Source organism: Talpa occidentalis, unplaced genomic scaffold, assembly GCF_014898055.3.
Source record: "Talpa occidentalis isolate TD23 unplaced genomic scaffold, MPIMG_talOcc4v2.1 talOcc4.5, whole genome shotgun sequence".
In the NCBI taxonomy this organism is placed as follows: Eukaryota; Metazoa; Chordata; class Mammalia; order Eulipotyphla; family Talpidae; genus Talpa; species Talpa occidentalis.
The window spans coordinates 113651371-113670708 of NW_023604861.1; the positions used below are offsets into that span (position 1 = coordinate 113651371).

Here is a 19338-nt window from a genome sequence, read left to right on the forward strand (position 1 = left end):
GCCAGGAGAGGTCTGCTGCGCCATGTGGGTTGCTCCCTGGTGGGCCGGGGGATCGAACTCGTGCTGCAGAAGTTGCAATAGCTTCAAAGGTTGCATCCTAACTCCTTGCACCACCAGGGAGAGAGGCCCTATTTTCTCTTCTTTTGATAGTGGTCATTTTGATGGATGGGAGGTGATATCTCACTGTGATTTTGTTCGCATTTACCTCATGATTAGTGATACTGAGCATCATTTTTGGGACTTATTAGCCAAATTTGTATCTCTTTTTGAAGAAATATCTATTCAAGTGCTTTGCCCATCATTTAATAGGTTTTTTTTTTTTTTTTTTTGCTGTTGTTGTTTTAAAATTATAAAAGTTCTTTATATAGCATGGATATTGATACCCTTTCTCAGATATATGACTTGCAATTACTGCTCCCATTCTACAGATGGCCTTTTCACTGTTGCTTGTTTCTTTTGAAATGCACAAGTGTTTGTTTATTGCAGTCCCATTAGTCTACTTTTGATTGTTTATTATGTTTTTGAAGTCCTCTGATTTTAATAAAGTCACTAATATAAGGTGTTGCTGCTGTTTTGGCAAATTGTATATATGTGTCAATATGCACACAGATGTATTAAAATTACAGTTTCCCCAAACAGCTTTTTTTTTTTTAAACAGGTAAAACAAAGCAACACTTAAGATGGGGAATGAATGAAAGAGAAGTAATAACTATCATTTTCACTAGTAGGACTGCTCAGCTTTGACAATGAAAACATTAGGTATTTCTTGACAATGATTCAAAAGATAATGCTCAAAAAGATTTAGAAAATCATTTATTATGACTGAAAGGAAAGAAAATGATAGGAGACAAATATTACAATTAAACATGTAACATTATTCTCTTACAACCAATCATAATAATATACTTTGAATTTTTTAAATGGCTATAGAAGTAATTTCCCAGAAAATAGTTTTCACATCATCAGTTATAGAAAATTGATTTCTTTCCATCAAAATATTTTATCTTTGTTCTATCAAAAATAAATGCCAAGTCTAAGGTACGACTGTTTAAGCTAAGCCTCCACTACTTGCTTAAATTAGAAGATTTGGGGGAAGCTTACCAGATGGTAAACTAATTATTGCCTGAGAAAAAAGTCCTCACACATATGTAACAGTTTTGCCAAGTCTCTGGCTCAGCAACTAATGATTATTAAATGGTTTTCTGGGAACTTAGAAACTCTTACTGTATCTGAACCAAAAGGCTTTAAAAAGTCATCCCCAACTGGTAACCGGTATATACTGAAAAGTGAATTTTCTTAGTGAGTGCTTGTGGCTCAAAGATTTAGGGGACATTGTAAATGGAGATTGATGGGGTTTTGACCTTCTTTTTGTCACCATCAATAAAGCAAAATCTTATTTGAGCAATCTGTTTCCAGACTCTGCTCATTTTAAGGAGAAGGGATAGAACATTTTAAAAAGGCTTCGTGTGAGAACAGTACATTTTCATAGGAGAAAGCAGCAAAGAAGAAAACATGAAGGCTTGGCTGACATATTAACTCAGCAGCTAATGTTTTTCCAAATTGGTTAAAAAATACCATATACAAAGTGATAAATATATATCCAAAAAATAAATACAAATATTCCACACATAAATAAGGTATACTCATGATTACTATTGTAATTAAACATTTTTATAATATAATTTTCATGTCTTATCACAGTTTCATTTTTATCACGAATATTAATTATTTTGTGTTGACACATACTGGAATCTACTATTTATCAACCCAGTGAAGCAATACTTTTTTAGACCTTTTTTGACTAAAATTTTACCTCCTTTTACAGAAAAAGTACTTTCTCTTCTCTTTTAAAAACATTACTGGGAATTTATTTTCAAGGTATATTTAAAAAGGACTGTCGAGGCAAAACTTTAAAAAATTTTGTTTTCAAGGATACTATTACCTACCAAGGCAAAGTCAAGATGACCCAGCACCAAATGCAATGAAATGTGGGTAATGTTCCAGTAAACTCAGGCTATGTTGACAGCCAAGGAATGTCAGGAATCACTGTTTCATTTTAAATTGTACACTTCAGTGATCTGAAGAGGGTATACATTTTAGTACTACATAGGAGGGTCTGTTTCCCTAACTCCTGTTTTCTCACTCAGTGATTCACAGGGCCAGAAGATTTATTGCACTTGCTCTAAAAATTCGCCCCTTAACATTACCCTGCAGCTGTTTCATACTGTGTGTACTCTATTCCTTCCCAAACACCTTATCATTGATTAAAAGCACATTTAATTACAGTACTTAATTTTTTGGCAGTGAGCATTTCCAAATAAAATCAGCTGGGTTGCCAAATGAGTTTGGAATCTCTCTTTCTAAAGATTGCCAAGTTTAAAAAAAAGCCACGATGTGTCTGATGGCAAGGAAGAAAAGAAATGGAAAAAATGGTGACTTCTAACCCATTTAATCTGAGAGAAAATCGGCATGTGGGCATATTTTGTGTTTATGTTTTGAATATTTAAGAATCAAAAGGGAGTAACCCCCACTCTTTTTAAAGTCTGGAATACTAGTGTGTGGGTGTCAAGCTGCCAGGATGTAAGTGAACTTATTTGGAGCTGATACAGCTAATGCATAGGACAAGGAGTGAATGCTCAGGCTCCAGAATCTTCAGAGTAAAGTGGGGCCTTTGGTGGGTCTGTTGCCTGACAGAAGGGGTTGGCTTCCCATTGCCCTTGCTTGGGGTCCCCGCGTCTGGGCTGAGAGCAGTGCTGGAGCAGAGAGGTGATGAAATGCTGCCTTTTGCTGATGGAAGTTATTTATGTAACTGGCGATCAAAAGAGTGATTTCAAGAATCTGAAACAAGAAAAACAGAACTGTTACGCTCCTGAGAAGTTCTCATCACTTTCAAAAGAGTGGAAAGGGTTGACCTTCTTCCCTGATCAATGTTTGGTGTTCAGCACCTTCGAGGCGCTGACCTCTTTTCCCTTCACTTAAACCAGCACAGAGTGAATCTTAAAAAAAAAATCAAATCTAGTGGCAATATTAGAAAGAGTAACAGTCACTAGTATAGCTCTATCAGTTATGTTCAAGTCACAGTTGTGAATATATGAATTAAGAAATTTAGTGTATCACAGCAAGTCTTTATTAGACGAAAGTGCTAGTGTGACAGGATCTTTTGAATTTATCTGCCTTGATTTAAATATAGATTAAGAAATAATCTCCCACTTTAAAAAAGGTTTCAGACTCGAAAAAAGTGGTTTCCTTTAGTTGATAATTTTAAGAGTTAGTTTTAAGAAGATCAATTTCTCATATTCTCTACTAAAATTGGAATTGCATTTTTGTGTGTAGCCCTTTAATTTACTTCTTTTGCTTAGAGACATTAAACCTACATAGTTTGTTAACAATACTAAGGAGACAAGTACATTTTAATTACAAAGCCTTAGTATTTATATAAAGACTTCTGAAAAGTGAGTTCATCAAGTAAGAAAATGCAATAAAGTAGCTACTAACAAAATCACTTACTTTGAACTTTCTACATACCTGGCACTGGGCTAAGTATTTTATAATCCCTTCATTTAGTTCCTAAGCCAGAAAAACTAGGCAGCATCATAGCATTTTTAAGATAAAGAAACCAAAGTTTAGAAAGATGATTTAAGGCAGAATTTGTTTGATTAACAGTAAAAGTAAAGTCTGTTTTCCCAAATGGATCTTTATACAATAAATGTTACAAAATGAAAAAGAAAAATAAATAGTGTAAAAAAACGGACAGTCTTTTACTCACCTTTGGTTTTGCCATGGCAAACAGTAATTTCTCTGTTGGTTTGTCTTTTGAATGTGTATTGTTAATGACTATCATAAAATCATCTTGATAACCGCCAAAGGTCATTAGATTCTTGTACACATAGCTGACTATTAACCTCTTCAAAGAGAAGGAAAAGTAAATTTGTTGTATATTCTTTACTTTCAAAGAATGATAATAAATGGTTAATATTATATATGCCAATCATATAGTATTATTATATAATACAGAAATGATAACACTATCCATTAAAGGCTAACAAAAAAGTAATTTTTTGTATTCTATAATCCAAAATAAACAGTAATGTACTAATTTACCTTATAATTAAAATACATTTTGATTCTGAAACAAATAACTCACTGCAGCAAAAGTAGAAATAAGCCAGAAAATGGTCTTATGAAATAAGTACCTATATTCCACCACCCCGTGGAAGACCACCATCAATATTTTGTATATGTCTTTTAAGACATCTCTCTCTCTATATATATATATATAGCTTTTATATACATTTTATATACATTTATATATGTATATAAAATACATATAATAGACATATAATCACAGGAAACTGAATCATAGGTTAAATCACAGGAAACTGATAATTTTTTAGGTAACATTCTTAGTTATTAGCAAATCCATATGGTTCACCCTGATATATAGATTTTGATACATATGTAAATACAAAACCATCATACATAGTTTAGTTCTCTGCTTCTTTTTAGAATTTAACATATTACAAATGCCTCCCATAACAATATATTTGTATAACATTATTTTAAATTATTAAATTGTAATCAGAGTTGTATTTGTAAAATGACTTTCATTACATAGTATCAGGAAGAATGTTTTCTGTGTATGAAAGTAAGATATATTACCTTCTGTTTATGGGTGACTGAGCAATAGAAATAGTTGATTCAATGCAAAAATTTAGGATTTAGTCTTACCATGGAGTTGTATTCTAAGATGCTTAAACCATCCTCATGTATAGCCAGCCACATGAAAGTACTTCCAAATGATGTTGGAGTGACAGGCTAGGAAGAGGTGAAAAACATACTATATAACAAACATTAAGTAAAATTATTGAAATATTTTTCAGCCTAAATGCCATGAAACATTTGCAGCAGCAGCTTATTGAAAATCTGTCCTGGAGAGGAGACAGTGTGTAAAGGGAAAGAGAAGTAAATCTGGTATTAGGAGACCCACGTATAAAGACCCAACCTTGCCATTTATTAATGTAGTACATTTGGACAAGTTACTTGATCTCTCCTGGGCTCAATTTCCTCATCTTTAACATAGAATCAATAAAGTATATATCTTATTATTCTTCTATTTCAAGAGGCTACTAAACAAAGCCAATCAGGTTTCTATGATGACCAAAATCCTAATGAAACAAAGCATACTGATGTGCTTTTTAGGGTGTACAGAGCTTTTACAATGTAAGGGATAATTATAATTGTACGTTTTTGATGAAAACATGAAATCTGGCATTCAAAGCATAATAAAAATAGAATAAAAAGAAAATATGAAACTCTGTGATTCACAATAATGAGAAACACTAAAATATTCACTAAATTCTTTATTGCAAAAAGCAATGGAATTATATAAATAAAAACAATCCCTCACCACTAAAACCCAACTACAATCCGTCAGTGTTTCGCATTCCACAATGATTGCTTTGTTCAGTTACCAAAACTGCTCTTTTAAGAAAAAACTAACTACTTCTCTTAAATCTTATCAAAGAATGTCAAGACTATAGATAAGAAGTTGGGATGAATCTTATATTATTTGTATATAGTACGACTTATCAGAATCTCATGTATAAAAAAATCCTAGGTTACCAAGCTGTCCCATTTTCTCTTACTTTTGCAAGAAACAACTTGGCACCAAAGAAAGGCCACTTCCTGGCTACTGTCAAGTAAATGCGCACACAGTCAGCAGCGCTGTGTCCCCGAAGGGCCATCCATCTGGTTGACAGGCGCTGGCAAAGCTGCCTAGAAAGAGAAAAGAGTGAAACAAGAAAACAAAACACAAAAGCAAGAACATACACAGTTTATCATCTTCCCAAAATGAAGCTCTCCTTGAGCCAACTCTGGCACAACTGGGGAACAGGCATCGCCAACATGCAGCCTCTTGTCCTTGTTGTATCATTCCTTTCAACAACTAACACGATTGGTGCTCTCAGCATGACCTAGGTTCCCCCCCATACCTTCAGATAATTTTTTTTTAAAGATTTTATTTATTTATACAAGCACTGGGGTACAGGCCAGAGGCGCGGGAGGGCGAAAGAATTCATCCGAGATAGAACAGGGAGCAGAACAGGCAGATGGACCGAAATACACTGCTGAGGGGAGCAGCGGGCGCGACAGGAGAGGTCTGCTGTGCTATGTGGGAATCTCCCTGGGCGGCTGGGAATCGAACCGGTGCTGCAGAGGCTGCGGACAGCTCCATAACTCGGCGCTCAACCAGCTGCACCGCCAGGGAGGCCCCCTAGATAAATTTTTAAAATCTGATAAGCTAACATAAAATCTTATAGATGAGTTTAAAAGGTTACCTCAATGGGAATAACTTTCATTTTTAAGGAAAAGTATGAGACCAAAGAATGAATGTCTAATAGTGGAATTTTAGGTACTACCCCTCCTCTCTTGGAGAAATGTTGAATGTGGGGGAAACTTAAAAAAATCACAAAGGCAACTATTGATTCTACATAACCAAAAACTGATCTGCAATGTTTCTATGTGGGAAAAACTGGTGATCTCATTAGATTTGCCTCCATTTTTATATTTATAACTTTTCTTTACATATTCTTTAAAATCAAAATCAATAAAAACTAACCAAATTAGCTGAGTTTAATTAAAAATGTTATACTTTACAATCTTGGGTAAGAAGATAGTTTGCTTTATTTCAATTTATTTATAATGGAATACTTAAAAAAGATAAAAATTTTTGGTGAACACTTCATAATATTTAATATATTATTACATAAATATTTGAAATTTTATTAGTGGAATTAATTTGCACAAGAATGGGTAAGATGGAAAATAGATATTCTCAATTAAGATAAAAAATTTTAATATAGGGCCTTCCCCGGTGGCGCAGTGGTTGAGCGCTGGGTTGCGAAGCTGCCCGCGGCCTCTGCAGTGCCGGTTTGATCCCCGGCCGCCTGGGGGAGGGTCCCACATGGCGCCAGACCTCTCCTGCCGCCTGCTGCTCCCCTAGCAGTGTATCTCGTCCGTCTGCCTGTTCTGCTCTCCTCTCTAGCTCTGGTGAATCTTCTCACCCTCCTGCACTTCTGACTGCACCCAGTGCTTGTATAAATAAATAAATAAATCTTTAAAAAAAATTTTACTATAGATTCTAAGGTCTCTAGGCACATTTAAAATAAAAAGACATATAACCTGGGATTCAACAGCATTAAAAAATCTTGAAAAATTGTCATGTGTAATTTTTTCATCTTTATGAGTTGAACAGAAAAATGTCAAGGAAAAACTAGTGTGACTCTATACCCTTTAAAGAATTACAAGGGCCTCCCCGGTGGCGCAGCGGTTGAGCGCTGGGTTGCGAAGCTGCCCGCCAGCCTCTGCAGCGCCAGTTCGATCCCCGGCTGCTCCCGGCCACCGTGTGAGGGTCCCACATGGTGCGCAGACCTCTCCTGCCGCCCGCTCCCCTCAGCAGTGTACCTCGGTCCTTCTGCCTGCTCTGCTCCACGCTCTGGCTCTGGTGAATTCTCTCACCCTCCTGCACTTCTGACTGTACCCAGTGCTTGTATAAATAAATAAAAATAAATCTTTAAAAAAAAAAAAAGAATTACAAATGGTTCCTTACCTTAACTGTTCTTCAGAAGAGTCATCTCTGTATCTTTTAGGGTAAAATTTCTCTATGACTTGTTTTAGAGTTTGATTTGCTTTGCACTGATTAGTAACATGCCCTGCTGGAGTTGAAAAAGGTCTTTCAAAATCTCCAATCTCCACCTAATGGGGAATCCAAAACAGAGAAAACACAGGTTACTGAAAAGAATTTTTAAAAAGAAATATCAGTTTTATTGTTTCTTATATATTATAACATATAATGTATAAATCTATTTGTCATGATTGTGTGATTAGGGACTTGATACTCATATGTAAGTGCTATTGTTAAAATCTAAATTCCAGTGAAATTCTAATTTTGAAAAAAATATGTAATTTAAACATGTCAGTTCATTTCTACATTAACTACTCTAGACTAATACCACCATCTAGTAGTATTTGCTAAAGACCACTTCAATAGCACAGGATAATTTTTCATTTTTAAGGCACCATTTTAATTGATAATAACATGAAGTATAAATTAAAAATAAAAGAAACAAAGTCATGAAGCTATGAGAAATCTCAAAAAAAAAAGGTATTACTTAAATTTTCTAAGGGTCTCTACTAAGTATAATGGAACAAGACCAGTATTTATTTTCTTCTTAGGTTTTCATCATAAACGTTTGGGCATTTTATCCCCTCATTGAATGATTCTGGTATTTCTGGGAACAGAACCCCCATCCTCCAGTTCCCCTTTCTCCCCAATGAAGTATGTTCAACCCTTATTTGGTATTCCTTATTAAGGGTTACATCTTCTACCTACCCATTCACCTAACTACCCACCCTTTTCCTCTCTATTCACTCACCCACCCATTCATTCATCTAAACTAGTACTAAATCCTGCATGGCAGGCAGTGCTAAGTGATGTCAGAAAGAAAAAAGCATTGAGCATAGTTCCTGACCTCAAAGGGTTTACTATCTAGTAGGGGAGAGGGAAATATAAACAAATACTTGGTATAAACCATGCTGTGTGCCTTGTACAGGGCACCAAAGAGGGTTCAAGAAAAGGTATAAACTGCAGAGAAAAGATATGGCTATCATGGGCATAGATGGTCAATAAAATGGAAGAGAATGAATAGGATGCCCTGGTGGTGACAGAGAGAGAAGCCTGAAAACCCTGGAAATCTAAGCCTTTGTCCAGATTGCATGTCATACGGTTACCTGAATATTTTTCCCTTAGTTAACCTGCACAAAGACTCACCGCATAGAGACCCTGTGTTACACCTTGGGACAATTTTCTCCTTTCTAAGTAAAAAAATCCTTGAATTTAGCTGAGATTATGCTGCCCAGCTAAGCTATATTCGCCAATCCCCCTGTGGGCTGGCAAAGCCACATGAGTCAGCTTTTATTTTTTTAAAAGATTTATTTATTTATGCATACGAGAACTGAGTACAGGCTAGAGGTGTGGGGGTGAGAGGATTCACCAGAGACAGAGTGGGACACAGAACAGGCAGACTGACTGAAATACACTGCTGAGGGGAGCAGTGGGCGAGTCAGGAGAGGTCTACTGTGCCATGTGGGTTGCTCCCTGGCTGGGAATTGAACTCGTGCTGCAGTGGCTGTGGATTGCTTCATAGGTTGCGTCTTAACCCCTTGCACCACCGGGGAGGCCCCATGAGTCAGCTTTGACAGAGATTTGCATGGGGCTGGAGCTCTGGCAGATCTTGGGGACCATGAGGATGACATGCTAGGGACAGCAGGATGAAGCCCACGGTCCTTAAGATTTTTGTACAGGTACCAGCATGTCTCTCTCTCTGTGAGAGCCAAGTACACGTCTATTTTAAGTCCTTATTAATTGGCTGTGTGTGTGTGTGTACAGAAGTCTGAACTCAATCCTAATTGATAAAATAGGCAAGTTAAAGAAAGCTAGCTAGCTTTTAAAAACTGATTCCTACTAGACTACTGAATGATTTCAGCAGGGCATTCTTAACCCCACACTCAAGTTTCATCATTAAATGCAGAGCCTAGTGGTATACTTTCATGATAATTAAGAAATTAGGTTCCTTTTATGGCACACTTCATTCTACATCATTGCAACTGTCAGCATTTGGAGTCAAACTGTAATTATAATGCCTGCAATTTTTAAGGTGTTAATCACAGCAAAATGAATTGAAGGAATTACCAAAGGTATATTGTTTCACTACATTCAATTCAGCTTAGAAATTACTATCTTATTTTTATAAAATATTATTTTACAAATTTTTCAAAATATTACTTTACAAAGCATAGAAAATACCTGAGCTAAAAGTGCTGCCATTTCTAATGCCAGGTCCTTGTTCAGAGGAAAAAGTCCATTAATGATTTGATCATTTGTCTGATACATTAACAGCAACTTTTCTCTATCAGTCTCTCCACGAGCTTGCACTGAGAAATATAGTCTGTAAAAAAAGAGGAAATTTTTCAAGAAATGACATTCTTACAAAGGAAGATGGTAAAGGTTGCTAATATGGGTTGTTCTAGCACAATTCTCTAAGTGATACAAAATTAGATCATTATGTTAGTGACCTCTGTTTTCTGATCTATATAGTATTTTTACCAAACTGAGGAAAAACTGTGATGTCAAGGCTGGAAATTCTTCTATGCTATTTTTTATGCCCTGAAATACCAAATTCTTAAGTGTTACTGAGGAAGCACCTAAGACACTGAAGGAAATGAAAAATGCCCTCCCCTCACAGCGACACCGATGTAACTCTTCATTTCAATGGGCTGTACAAACCTAATTTTCGAAACATTCATGTTTTGCAAGAGGTGTAACTCTACACCCTTAAATCACACAGTGCTATAAGCCAACATTACAACATTTAAAAAAATTAAAAATAAATAAAAATAAATGTCTTGGATCTTCTGTGCCACATTTTGATAAGCAGCTTTATAAGCTCCAAACTAATATATGTGCTATTATTATTAACTTTTGAAATATGACAAGGTTTTCGTTTGTCTACGAGGTCTCCTTCAAATCAGCAACCCTCTTTATTCAACTTGCTGTTTCTCTTTAAGTGAGAATTCTGAAGCTCTACCTTCAGGCTGCAGCTCAGGATAGGGTGCTGTGAATGCTGTAAATGCTGTGGCAGTGGGTGAGGAAGACACCCCTTGACATACCTAAATACCTTCATGGCAACACAATGGCAGGTAAAGAATTTAGATCTAGCTTTTTTGTTAGATGCAGTTGTTGGATCCAATTGGGTAGAATAACTGGATTTTCAGCCTTTTTTACCTATACACTTGAAGGGGAGGGCACAGTGCCATCAATTACAGTATCTCTCCACTAATTATCTTAAACAGCAGATATATGAGGGCAGCAGGTCAGGATCTTGGGGGAGTTGGTAGGTGTGCTCTGTAAAGCTTCTCCTCCCCACGACCCCACTAAGCTTCTCCTCTGCCCACCTCAGCTTAAGATTCATTCGTCTGGTCAGTCACTCAGAGTGGTTTCCTGAAAAATAAATCCTAAGCCCCATTTCTTCTGTGACTGCCTGATGACCAATTGTTAACTGGTAGAAGAATATGGCTGGGCAATAGAAACAGACTACATTCAAAATGAAATGAGCAAAGTGATATAAAACAAAGAGAATAAAGTTGAAGATGGAAGCCCTCCCTTTTGGCATGCTAACATTTTGTGTACATAGCTTATTTTCTCCACTTGAAGTTAAGATTTACATCTCATTTATCAACACTATAATCCACTAAGGGCTAGTGAAGTGTTACCACTAAAAGATTCTTAATAAAAGTTGAATTGGGGATACAGCAAGAAAAGCTAGAGTGCATTTTTTTGTCATTTCTAGGAAGGGAAAATGAATCACTATGAGCACAAAAGACAGACACATAGACAGGAATATATTATGCAGGAATCTTTGGCTCAGCCCCTAATGAAACAGTTTGGGTTCCAAAAACTACAAAGAAAGTTGAAGCGAATGTGGAGAGGAAGTAAGGAGTCATAAAAATGACCAAGAAGTCAGAAAGTCAAACCTATGGATCCTGAATAGGAAAGGCCAGGGAAACATGATCTGAACCTCCCACGCGGTAACCAGCTTCCAACTGCCTCTCATCCTAAGGAGTAGTGAAGCCAAGAAAATAGCTTCTGTCACAACAGGCAGCGACTGGGCTAGAAAGACCACCAAGGTCTGCTGAAACACTGCTAAAAACTGCAACTGTGATTCTCTACTGAAAAGGTAGGGAAATTCTTCACCTTTGAGTCTCTACTCCAAGGATTGACACTGGCAGAAACCGAGGAGATGTTTACTGAATAAATGATAAATGGATGATAGTGAGAATTGTTAAATACAGGAATTTGCCCCGAAAACTCTGAAGAATCCCCTTCCATTGTCTTGGAAAGTGACTTATCCCTCTAAAGCTTCAATCTCCTCATCTATGAGATGGATACAATAATAACACTACCTCCTAGTGGTGCTTTAGGATTATATGAGCTCAGCACAGGACTGGCTGGTGTGTAGTAATGCTGTGAGTGTGAGTAATGCTTAGCAGATATTGGTTAGTTATTGTTACCGCTATTACTATTATTAGAATTCTCTAGAGGATCACAAGAGTCTCTTCATTCTGCATTTTGTTTTAGTGCGAACATAGCTAGAAGCTATGGAATAAATAAGATGACCTTTCAGTATGCTTTTGGGCCGAGAAGCCAAAGAATATAGATGCTCAAGGAGACAGAGATGGCAATGTTAAAATATGCTCCAGAAAATAATGACAATTGCACAGAATCTTTTCTTTCAAAAAGGGTAGGAAGAAGAGCTGTTCTCTTCAAGGATCCTTGCCAGCTTTCTTTTGTTAAAACATGCCTTAACTTTTGCAGTTTCAAATATACAGGAAGAAATTAAATAAGCAGCTTAAATATGAGTGGAACTTAAATGTTACTTTCCAAAGGTTGCCCATGAGAACAAGTTCAAAACTTAATAATTACATCTTTAACTCCTAACTAAAATTCCGTTAGTTACTAGATATAAATAAAAGTTCCATGATAAAGAGAGCTGGTATTTTAGTTTTGCTTATGACAGTCTGCTTGACAGATGAAAAATCAAATTCCTGGTTGTGTGATTTTGTTTCGAAATTAGGGCTCATTGTCTAAACTTTTTGTGCATAGATGCAAAGCACGACCATATTTGGAAACATAGTACTTTCTCATAGCTATGGCTATCCAGCCATTTTAGACTTGTGTTAAAAATTAAACTTTTTGGTTACTTTTTCCCTCTTATGTCAAAGATTTTATCAAGGAGGATTTTTTTTTTTAAAAACAAGGCAATCTTTATTATGAGTTATGCACACTCCTCTCCTTTCACGGGCATTTACTAGACTTGTAGCATTATTCTTATCTGTGCTTTCACATCACCTTTCTTGATTTCATCCAACTTTAATTTGGTTTTAACCAGAGCCCTGGTAGTCAGAATGAATATATATCAATCATTCATTAGGCGCACATTATTAGGAATATTCTTAGACATGTAATTCTATATAATTCCAACAAAGCCAATGTAAATGTCTCAAATTCTTCAACATAAAGATGTACGACAGGTCAGGTCAAGGACTCAGCTCCTCCTCACAGGTAAGACTGAGGTAAAAGCAGAAACGAGAATCTCTAGGTCAGTGGTCCTCAAATGTAGCCTGCTCAAGAATCACCTGAGAACTGTTAAGAGACAGTCTTCTGTGCCTCACCCCCAGAGATTCTGACTCTGTGCGTCTGAAGTGGGGCCTAATGATTTGCATTTCTAAGAGGTTTCCTAGTGGTATGGAGGCTGTGCTGGTCCAGGGCTCAGACTTTGAGAACTACTACTCCAGCCATCAAAGAACTAAACAAACTATCCAGAAGGTCCAAGTCTTCCTCACTAGTTTGTCAATTCCAAAAATCAAGGGCTGTGTTTGTGTCTGTGTTTATTACCACTTTATTCAGAGCATCTAGCTAAGTGCCCAGTTTATAGTTGAAGCAAGGAAGAAAGAGTGAGCATGAATACATCACTCCTAAAAGAAAAGAACTGGGTAAACATAAATCTTCTTACTATGGCTCTGTCGTTCATTTACAGTCTTTATGAAAAAATGTAATAATGGTGGGAAAGAGAGTTTTGAAAGTGAAGAATTCATCCTTGTATTGCCCGGAAAGCAGCCCTAAAGGAGTGGCATCTAAGTAGCTATGTCTTCCTATTGTTTATTCCTAATTTCTGTCCATAGTTGGACAATGTATATATACAAACTGTATATAAAGTATAGTTATTTATGACATTAAGAGATTATAACTGGAATGAAACTTTTATGTGACAACTTCTTCCTACACAAGTAGAACTACTGTTAATAGAAAAACGAGCATAAATATAATTTTCAAAGTATCCTACGGAAATCTGGGAGCAAGATGTGAGCACGACTGTCTGACCATCCTCTGATGGGCTCGGTAGGTCTGAGGTTTGCATTTCTAACATGTTTCCTAGTGGTATGGAGGCTGCTGGTCCAGGGCTCAGACTGTGAGAATTACTGCATTACACACCTGTTTTTATAAGTTAGACGAACAGTTCTCGTACCTTCCCATTTCCCAGGCTGCTGTTCTTTGGAAGCCTGTTCCCACTTAGAAATAATATCACAAATCTAGAAGGAAAATGGAAAGCAGATTTATAATATTTTACAAGTCAGCATTTTTTTGAAGACAAGCATGTGTGTGGATTGAAAAATTTCAATTAATGTGATCAAACCAAATGGACTGCTGTTTTTTATTTTAAGCCCCTGCACAACTCTGTGTTAAGGATTTTAATTATAAATTGCTCTTTGGTCTACTTATCCTTTGGACACACATTAACTTTGGACTGTGGCCATGAATTTTTTTGATTTAAAAAGAAATCTTAATGAATTGCATGAAACGGGAAACAAGAAGATTCCAGGAATTTTTTCTTGAGTTAGTCACTGAAGAAGCAACCTTTTTTCCTACCTGCAGAGTTTATAAAGATTATAATAACTGAATATATACCAAAGAAATATGAAATAGAATCTTAGGATTCTTTGATTGGGAAAGAACAAAAATCCTTTAGGAACCAAATAAATGTTTGTTTTTTTTTTTAAATTGGTCATTTATAGAATAATAAATAAAAGTTTTCAAAGGTATGTGATAAGCAGTTATTCACCAAAGCCCCTAATATTTACTCAGTTCAAGTCAACCAAAAACACTAGCTTATCTTTTGACTAATCATTAACAACAGTGCTCTAGGAATGTCTGTCTCAAAAATTCACATTTGGAATTGTTGAACTGAACAAGATATTCCTGGAGCAGCAGAGAAAAAGATAGTCATTTGTCTAGATTTCTCTGTCTGCAGCTGAAGAATAGGTGGGTGCTGGTGGAGGGGGAGGAAGTAGCATTACTTCCACCACCCCTAATGAAGTTAAGTATGAACTTGACTGCTATTCTGTGGAGCCCATGGAGCACCCACAAGTTGTTCTGCAGGTGGAGCTTGACTTTGGAAGTCAGAGGAAAGTATTATGTGTTTCATGTGGGAGCTCTAACTTATGAATCTCGTCCTTCCCCTCCTCTTTCCCAATTCTTAAATCTCCAAATCACAGAAATACTTGCATCCTGTCATAAGGTATTGATTTCCAAGAGCAATCAAAGATCCCATCAAGTGAGAAAAGGATCCAGGCTCAGTTCTAGCTACTTGGGGTAAATCAATTTCCACTTTGGCCCTCTGTTTTCTCACTTGCAAAATAAATAGGTTATTTCTCTAGTGTCCCTTATGGTTCTATATTCTGTATTTCTAATTGTTGCCATCACTGGATGAAAACTTTATTATTTTACTATGCCCTAGGAAAGATTTTTTTAATCTTCAAATATTTATGTTTCTTTCCAACATAAATGTACTTACTCATGATTTTCCTTAGGTCTGAAATCCCATCTTTATTTTCACAGTTCCATTTCCTATCCATCCTTTAAAGTCCAGTTTAGATCTTCCTTAATTTCCAGCGCTAAACTTAATTTCTCCCTGTGGCATGTTCACAGCACTCTTAAAAAAATTCATCACTTTCAGCTCTAGTTTAAGGTTCTCAATGCAAAGCTGTTCTTCCTTGAGCAAAGTTTAAGTTCATGGTGAGCAGAAACTATTTCTGATCCTTGCCTGTATTCCCCATGGGATTCAGCCCAGCTCTGGGACACAGTAAATAGTTCAATAAATAGAGCTGAGTGTATGAATAAAATGGACAGTCATTTTATTAGAACTTCCATACCTCCATCCTGATTACACTAATATTTAGGGTATCATTGCTATATTAATTCTTGTCCTTTTAAAATATGTAGTATTTAGGCATACAGATTGAGAGTAAGAATTCTATTATTACAGCAAAGTCATGCACTATCTCTTGTGTGTGTGCAGGTTAGATTGCTTGTGTTGGCTGAACAGGCCTAAACTTTTTTCAAACAGCAAAGAGTTGCTTCTTTGCTGTTTGTTGAATCTGTCTCCTTAAAAAGATGTGGTTTTACCTTGATGTTGCCTTGAAGACAGTGCTCTAAATCTCTGCCAGAAGGATCATCTGTAAACAATGCAAACCCAGAATGTGCTGGCTTCCTCATTCCTGTATCCTGGTTCAAAGTATTTAAAAATTCTTCTACTGTGGTGGATGCATCAAATCCAACTACCTAAACAGAAATAGCAAAGTTGTTCTCTTAATAAAAAAGTATGCACACATGAAATTTACATTTCAGGCGGAAAGAGGGCCTACTTGATACATCTTAATGATAACATATATTTATGTCTGTGCTTTCACTTTTGTTTCCCCAAAACGCCACTGAAGGAGTCATTAGTCATTAGCTTGCTGGAAGAATTCAGAAATCTTGAATTCAACAGATATGAATTCAAAATAGAAAGATCATTTGAGAGTATAAACATCTTGCAGTGATATTATTCCTGATGATTAAAAGCAAACCAAGAACTGTAATACAATAAGTAATCTTTAAGCAAATGGGGAGAAGAAAAAAATACATTTAAATGAATACATTAATGTTTGTTTCTTTAATATGCAGTTAAGTATCTGAATTCTGTGATAAAAGGCTTATGGCTGCAAAGACTTAATTACTAGATACGGCACATTTGCTTTTGTTGAGAGACAAATGTCTAGATCTGAGAAGTTTTTCCCAGATAATTTCTGAGATTTGGAGACTTTAAGGATAATAAACTTGTACACATCCATTGTCAGTATTTCCTCACCTAGCAGATACACTAGTGGGGGAAACCCTCAACCAAAGCTTCAACCAAATTTTTGTTTTTCTCTATCAGAATTATAATGGTAGTGAAACTCCATCCTTATTTGGTTCAACATGGACTTGTTTTTCATGTGAATCCTGTTCAACAAAACTGTTTCAAAACTCAGTTATCCTGATAGAAAATCTAATATATTTGCATGTTTCCACTATCAGCTGCTGACAAAGGTAGGCAGACAATCCAGTTCCCTCTTCCACAGAGGTTACAGACACATAGAATTCTAGGCCAAGTGCATTTTCATCAGGATATAAAGTCTAACCCACCTGGTATATCCCATTCATGAAGTGCACAGGGATACTGAAGGGCAAAGAGTGATGATAAGGGTTTCGGAGAAGAGTTGAAAGAATTTCCATTCTTGAAGGTCTTGCTTCTCGATCTCCATTTTGCTGTGTTCTTTCTACACATCGCTGGCAGTAAATGGCATATTTTCCAAATTCTGTCCTATAATACAAAATTTAAGATAAAGCCTAACAATTCTGTAATTAAGTCAACTTAACATATACGTGCAAACATTAAGAAAGCTTTGGTTGGTGTATATTATTACAATGGATTATGCTAATGTTGACCATTATTTTTCTTTTTCAAAGAGAATAGTAAACCCTTGTACTTCTGTATACTTTTGCCAGTGACTGCATCAAACTTCCCCACAAAGCATCGTTCATCTTTATTGTATTATTAGAATCACAAAATGAATTTAAAATTACCATTCTAATGCCAATGTATAGTGATTATATCAACAAATAAAAAGAAAATAATTGTATCAAGGATAGTTTGGGATAACTTAAGAAACACATGATGTGGCAGCATTATCTCTTGAAGAACATGGAGGTTAATGTTTGATGCTAAACAAGGTAAGAAAATATCTTCAAACAAAAATAATTTTTTTCTTTCCTGAATAAAACATGCATTTCTTTAAAAAATAAACATTAAACAAAACCACTGGAATAAATAAATGTAAATAAATCTTTGTAGATACAATTTTTATTCCATTTATGAAAGCAGACTGATAACACCTCTATATATTTATATTCTGGTGCCTTCTGGGCAGACACTAAAATGTCACCCTTCTCTGGGGCCCCCTCAGTGACTGAACTGAAATCACATTACCTTGATCACAGAGTTCCCCAGATATCTGATGAACTAAAGGGCAGTTTCCTACTGCTTCCAGATTGCTTTTTATTTCTTCGTGTTTGTTTGTTTTAGTCCCAGAATCTATTTAAGCAACCTAACATGAACATCTTAGACAAAATGATCCTGATAATTCTTGGCTGGCTGCTGAGTCCCATTGTCAGAAAGCCATTCTGACAGTTGAATTTTAAATGTCTTTCAAAGGAGTAAGAAGTCTGAAGTAATTCAGATACACATAATTATAAAAGAAGGGAAGACCACATAAAAGGATTCAATGTGGAGAAAAATAGTAATAGAGAAAACTAAGGAAACAAAATAGTTGCCTCTATTGAATGAACGCCCACTAATGCTAAGTCATTCATACTTGAAATGTACATAGACTTTTCACTTAAAAATATTCATTGTCAGTTTTTCACACTTTCAATGCAATCTTCTATAAGAAATTTAACATAACAAAGGAAATATTTTCCAAGCTCCATATTAATGATAACCAAAACTTTCCTGCACACTATTCATCTCACACATTCTTCACAAATGTAACTGGCAGATTACTAAATACTTATGATTTATTGTAGACTTTCAGATGTCATATAAACAGTTCAGCTAGTTTTCTGCACACCTGGAATCCGCATTCCTCTTTAGGTGGAGTCTGAGCAGCCACAGGAAAGGATGATGGGGAAGGAAGAGTCCCACACAGAGTGCCAAGAGCTGCCAGCCCTGGGGAGAGAGAAGCACCATAGTCACACACCACACAGCAGCTGGAGATCCAGGTCAGATGAGTGATTAACAGATACTGAGAGTAAAGGGCGATGATCATCTTTCTTGACTCCCACAATTTTTTGCTTCTTCCACATATACATTTTCTGCTTACAGAATTCATGATACATAAAACACCAAGTTTCATGCAAGGTCAGGGCCATAATCCACCCAGTTGTGTAGACTATTATCTAGCACTGAATACCAAAGACCATGGTAGACATGGTGGTTGTTTTTCATATCACACTCAAAGATTAGGGGCATTGTTCTGTTTTTATTCACTGATTTGTTTACTCATCCAATGAAATATAAACAATGGTTTTGAGGAAGGGCAGATCAAAGAACAGTAAAAGAATCATATACTCCAAAACAAAAGCAATTTATCCACACATACATTCATATATACATACATAAATAGAGGCAAGAATAAAATGTTAACAGAGATCATCTTTAGGTGATTAATGCATATGAGATTTCTATTTTCCCTTTGCTTTTTTTCTGTATTCTTTTCTATTTTAATTTTTTATTAAACAAATGTAACTTCAATTAAATGTTACATTTAAAAAGAGGAGGTGGGGAAGGCACTGACCCTACTCAA

General features: G+C 36.0%; 1 protein-coding gene across 2 annotated transcripts in view; it reads right to left on the minus strand.

The window, feature by feature from the left end:
• Window positions 1-828: 828 nt before the first annotated feature.
• Window positions 829-19338, minus strand: part of PLEKHH2 (pleckstrin homology, MyTH4 and FERM domain containing H2) — a 68982-nt gene continuing 50472 nt past the window's right edge. The window contains exons 21-30 of one of the 2 annotated variants that reach the window (XM_037528149.2): window positions 18604-18701; window positions 17120-17297; window positions 16079-16234; window positions 14108-14205; window positions 9863-10004; window positions 7607-7752; window positions 5646-5775; window positions 4729-4815; window positions 3767-3904; window positions 829-2838 (exon numbers count right to left, since the gene is read on the minus strand). In XM_037528149.2, the coding sequence (XP_037384046.1) occupies window positions 2653-2838; window positions 3767-3904; window positions 4729-4815; window positions 5646-5775; window positions 7607-7752; window positions 9863-10004; window positions 14108-14205; window positions 16079-16234; window positions 17120-17297; window positions 18604-18701 (1359 nt within the window). In that variant the 3' untranslated portion in view covers window positions 829-2652. Of the gene's footprint in view, window positions 2839-3766; window positions 3905-4728; window positions 4816-5645; window positions 5776-7606; window positions 7753-9862; window positions 10005-14107; window positions 14206-16078; window positions 16235-17119; window positions 17298-18603; window positions 18702-19338 lie in introns of those variants that run through there. The other variant, XM_037528150.1, reaches the window with a different exon arrangement.